The sequence below is a fragment of the Ursus americanus genome, chromosome 23, assembly GCF_024610735.1.
Source record: "Ursus americanus isolate L20-20 chromosome 23, mUrsAme1.1.p, whole genome shotgun sequence".
Lineage (NCBI taxonomy): Eukaryota > Metazoa > Chordata > Mammalia > Carnivora > Ursidae > Ursus > Ursus americanus.
Genome location: NC_142149.1, coordinates 37,008,978 through 37,013,317, shown reverse-complemented (window position 1 = coordinate 37,013,317; position 4,340 = coordinate 37,008,978). Strand labels below are relative to the sequence as shown.

General features: G+C 48.5%; 1 protein-coding gene across 1 annotated transcript; it reads left to right on the top strand.

The window, feature by feature from the left end:
- The first annotated feature begins 1,749 nt into the window (after window positions 1-1,749).
- On the top strand, window positions 1,750-3,692 carry LOC123777113 (C-C motif chemokine 2). The gene is made up of 3 exons (XM_045773591.2): window positions 1,750-1,909; window positions 2,697-2,814; window positions 3,187-3,692. The coding sequence occupies exons 1-3, from the start codon at window positions 1,834-1,836 to the stop codon at window positions 3,296-3,298; spliced, it is 306 nt and encodes a 101-aa protein (XP_045629547.2). The 5' UTR covers window positions 1,750-1,833; the 3' UTR covers window positions 3,299-3,692.
- The last annotated feature ends 648 nt before the right edge of the window (window positions 3,693-4,340 follow it).

Below are 4,340 nucleotides of genomic sequence, written 5' to 3'. Positions count from 1 at the left end.
GCCTTGTTCTCTCTTCATTCTGCATTTTTGGAATTATACCCAAGAGTCTAGAATGGTCTCTCTGCAGAGTCTCTGCTTTCAGATTCTCTAGGTAACCAACATCCATCATGAGACATAAGCCTCGCACCAGGGAGTAAGGATTCTGGAATCAGAGTGTCCTGGGTGGGAAGCCCAGCTCCACCTGCTATTACCCATGAGATCCTGGTCAAATTATTTACCTCTGGTTTCCACTCAAGGAAGCTGGGTGGTTTGGAGGACTGAGGCAATGCTGGGAAGCACCTGGACACAGGGCGTGGCTGCTGGGAGGCACTTCAAACCAGCGACTCTCCCTTTTCCTTGCCATTACCGACCACTGACTGTGGACCAGACACGGTCATGTGCTCAGTAGGACCCATTTCTTATTGCAAATGTAGTGATTGGCAAGTATTTCTTCTGGGAAACTCCATGCATTTTGTAGGCATTGTCTCCAGGCTCCTTTAAGAAAGAAGAGTCACTAGATCCTTCCATGCCTGCTGGGCAAAGGCCATCTCAGAAGCACAAAGCGGTGGAATGAGGGAGTTGAGACCTGAATTCTAGGCTTGGCTCAGCCATTAACAGGTCTCAAGAAATCCTATCATATTTGCAAAAGAAAGGAATTCACTGAAATCCCTGTGAAGGTCTTTAAGGTTTTATGACTGTGGTTCTGGGGTTGAGGCTATCGGAGGCAGAGCTGCAGCCTAAGGCAGGCCTCTTAATCCTGTAACACTGTCCCTCTGCTCCTTCGGGCTCCCTGGGAATCCAGAATGGACCTGGGATGCCAGCCGCCGCAGCCGGGGATGCGCTTGCTGCCCACTGCTGCCTGAGCTGCTAACCACAGACTCCTAACCCCATAGTGACTTAACCATAAGGAATGTTTCTCGATTCGCCTTTAGATGCCTCCAGTTTGACAGAGGGCACCCACCAGGCGGCTGGTTGGAAGATGTGTCACGGGGGTGATGCACTGGGAACTTTGGCAGGTTACTTAACCCCTCTGTGCCACGGTTGTCTGGTGGATAAAATGGGAATTAACAATACCCCCTGGGTGGGGTTGGAGAATGGAAAGACTTAGCTTTAGAAAGGGCTTAGGGTAGTCCCAGCACAGAGTAGCACTGTATGAGTATGACATGGAAATTTCTTTGTGGCACTGCATGATGTCTCTGGCTTCTTCCAAGTCTTAAACCCAATGATTCTTAGAACTCAGTTCTATGGTTACAAACTCCTACCATTCTCCGAAGCTTCGATTGTGTCACCATCCCCGATTTCAAGAAGCAAATGGGGTTTGTACGCTGCTGGGGAGCCCACCAAGACATCAGGACCCCTGCCTGGCTTGGAAACCTCATGGGCCATTGCTCAAAGGTAGGCTCGGGGGGAGCTGGAGATGCTGTCATCTCTCGTGACCTGTGTTTCCTGGCTTCCTCTTTTACTCCAGAGGTTCCACTTCAGAGAAAGTGGAGTTCCTAAGAATAATCTGCTTTGTTCTCATCTGTGGTCGCTCTGGACATAATTGTACACCCCCGCCCCCACCTCTGTTGGTCTTAGCAGCGGATGGAAAAAGTGCCCAGTCCAGACTCACTGCTTCCCTCCTACTTCCTGGAAACCTCCCAGGACACATCGTTTGCTCAGCACATTTCTGATTTCACTTCGTCATTCATTGAGAATGATGCTGCCCTGGGCCACACTTTCTCTCTTAGCTCCACCCTCTTAGCCCTCAATAAAAGGCAGGCAGAGCAGCCGGAGGAGCCAGAGAGGCAGAGAGGCTGAGACCAACCCAGAAACCTCCAGCGGCCACACGCAAGCTCCCCGCTCCCCGCCAACATGAAGGTCTCCGCCACACTTCTCTGCCTGCTGCTCACAGCCGCTGCCTTCAGCCTCCAGGTGCTCGCCCAGCCAGGTACGCCCCTCTCTCTTTCCCTTCGAAGCCCATCACCACATCTCCGGCTTCTCATGGGTCACCAGGGCAGAAGGATCACCCACAGCCTCCCATTATTGACTGCTTTCCGAGATCAGGGAAGTCAGAGAAGGACGAGGACTGAGCCTCATCACAGGGTTGCTCCCGGGACCTCCAGTGGTGGACCCCAAATCCAGTCCCCCCAGGACTCCAGCTTTACGATCACCCCCTCAGTGCAGTTCCTGCCCCTGCTCCTTGTAGCAGTGTCTGGGGGAACTGGGGTGATCAAAAAGAGGGGGCCTCTGGTGGAGGGTGTGCAGGGTATTTCCAGATGTGATAGAGGGGAAAGGAGGAGACCCCGCATCTGGCCTGTGCTTCATTCTGCCCAGCATCCAGAGACAGGGCTGTGCAGAGGCAGCGGGGGTCAGGGACACACAAAACTTGGAGCCTAGAGGGGGACCCTGAGCTGATCTTCCCTGACCCTGAATATTTGGATTATTCGTTCCTCCCAGGATTAATGATTAAGGACACTCCCAGGAATTATCTAGTTTTAACAGTTCCCCCCTCCCTCTGTTTGTTATTAATGCTATGCACCCATTATAAAGCAGAGGAAACTGAGTTAGTATGACATTCTAGCTCTGAAGCATAGGCAAAAATATTGGGATTGACGGGTCCTACCTCTACTCCTGACTTCCCTCTGCCTTCCCCTTGCTATTCCTTTCTGCTATGATTAGGATCAGAAGAATCTAGTCCATCCTGAAACACTTTTTCTTTGTGGTTTTATTTCCAGATGCAATTAGTTCTCCAGTCACCTGCTGCTATACACTCACCAATAAGAAGATCTCGATGCAGAGGCTGGGGAGCTATAAAAGAGTCACCAGCAGCAAGTGTCCCAAAGAGGCTGTGATGTAAGTTGAGAACCCCAGCCCTCCCTGGTCCATTTCTTCCTCAGGGAGCAAGGACAAAGCCTTACAAACTTAGAGTCAGAGACATAGGACATCTAATCTAATATCCAAAGGTACCAAAATGGGAAAAGTGAGGCCACAAGGCAACAAAGCGACTCCCAACATCACTCTCCATCTGGGTGCTTATGCAGACCCTCCCAATGTCTTTAGCGGGAAGTCAGGATGGCTGCCAACTGGGACAGTCGCCTAGGTGCCCTCTTTCCACCTGCCTTCCTCTTCTCGTTCCCATGGCAGCCTTTTGGGGCAGAATGGGCTGGAGTCCTAGGTGGAGATCTCAGTGGAACTCTATCTAACTGTATCCTCTCTCCCCTACAGCTTCAAGACCATCCTTAACAAGGAGATCTGTGCTGACCCCAACCAGAAGTGGGTCCGGGATTCCATGGCACACCTGGATAAGAAAACCCAAACCCAAACTGCAAAGCCATGAATACTCCCTCTGAAACCGAAGAATCTGAAACTAATTTATTTTCTTCTAACTCTCCCTAAATGCCCTCTGATATTATTTTATTATAATTTCAAAGAGTATGAACATTGTTTATTGATACGATGCCTTAAATAATGTTAATCTTATTTAAGTTATTGATGTTTTAAATTTATCTCCCATGAATACTAGTGTTTTTTAAAATATGGAGACTTAGAAACAAACTGCTTTCCTCTGGGGGCCCCAGTTCCACCCCAGGGCTGGTGTGAAGGTCCTTGCAAGGATCATTAATGCGAGACTATGTTTAAAATTCTGAAGGATTGCTTACAGTGCTATTGTGGAAATGTATATTCTGTAACTACTGATCAATACACACACATATATATATTTTTGTACAAAACCTGACTTTTGGTGTTTTCTTGAAGGGAATTCAAAAGCTGGCATAATCTTGGCGATGAGGGAGGAGTATGGTTGCAGAGGGTGGGCTCGTGTTGGGAGGAGTGACAATGTGAATTGGCTCTGGTCTTTTCCACTGGGTAGGCTCATCTGAGTGCCTATAGAAGAATCTTCAGGGCAGGACCCAGTCAGGCATTCCAGCCCTTCCACTCCAGTCCCCGAGACGAACTGCCCAGATCCCAGCTACCCTTGTCACCTGTTCATCAACACCTCGATCTCCTTTCTCACAGCCCTTGACCCCTGCCCTCAATCTCTCCCATAATCTAAATGCTAATACCCCCTAACTCGGATACTTGCCCCCAACGTCTCCCCCTCCAAGAAACCCTTCAACTTAGAGTAATATAGGCACTGCAAACTTTGGGAAATCAAGGAGAGATTAAATGATCATTGATAAGATGGTTAGATTGAGATTTTATAAAGAAGATAGGACTTCAATTTATCCTTGAATGCACGAGATTTTTCTAGAAAAAGATACAGTATCATTTAGAAGAGAAGAAAGAACTCTGTTTGCCTCTCTCTCTTTCCCTCTCTCTCAAAAATAAATAAATAAATAAATAAATAAATAAAATCTTACAAACGGGGGGGGGTGCCT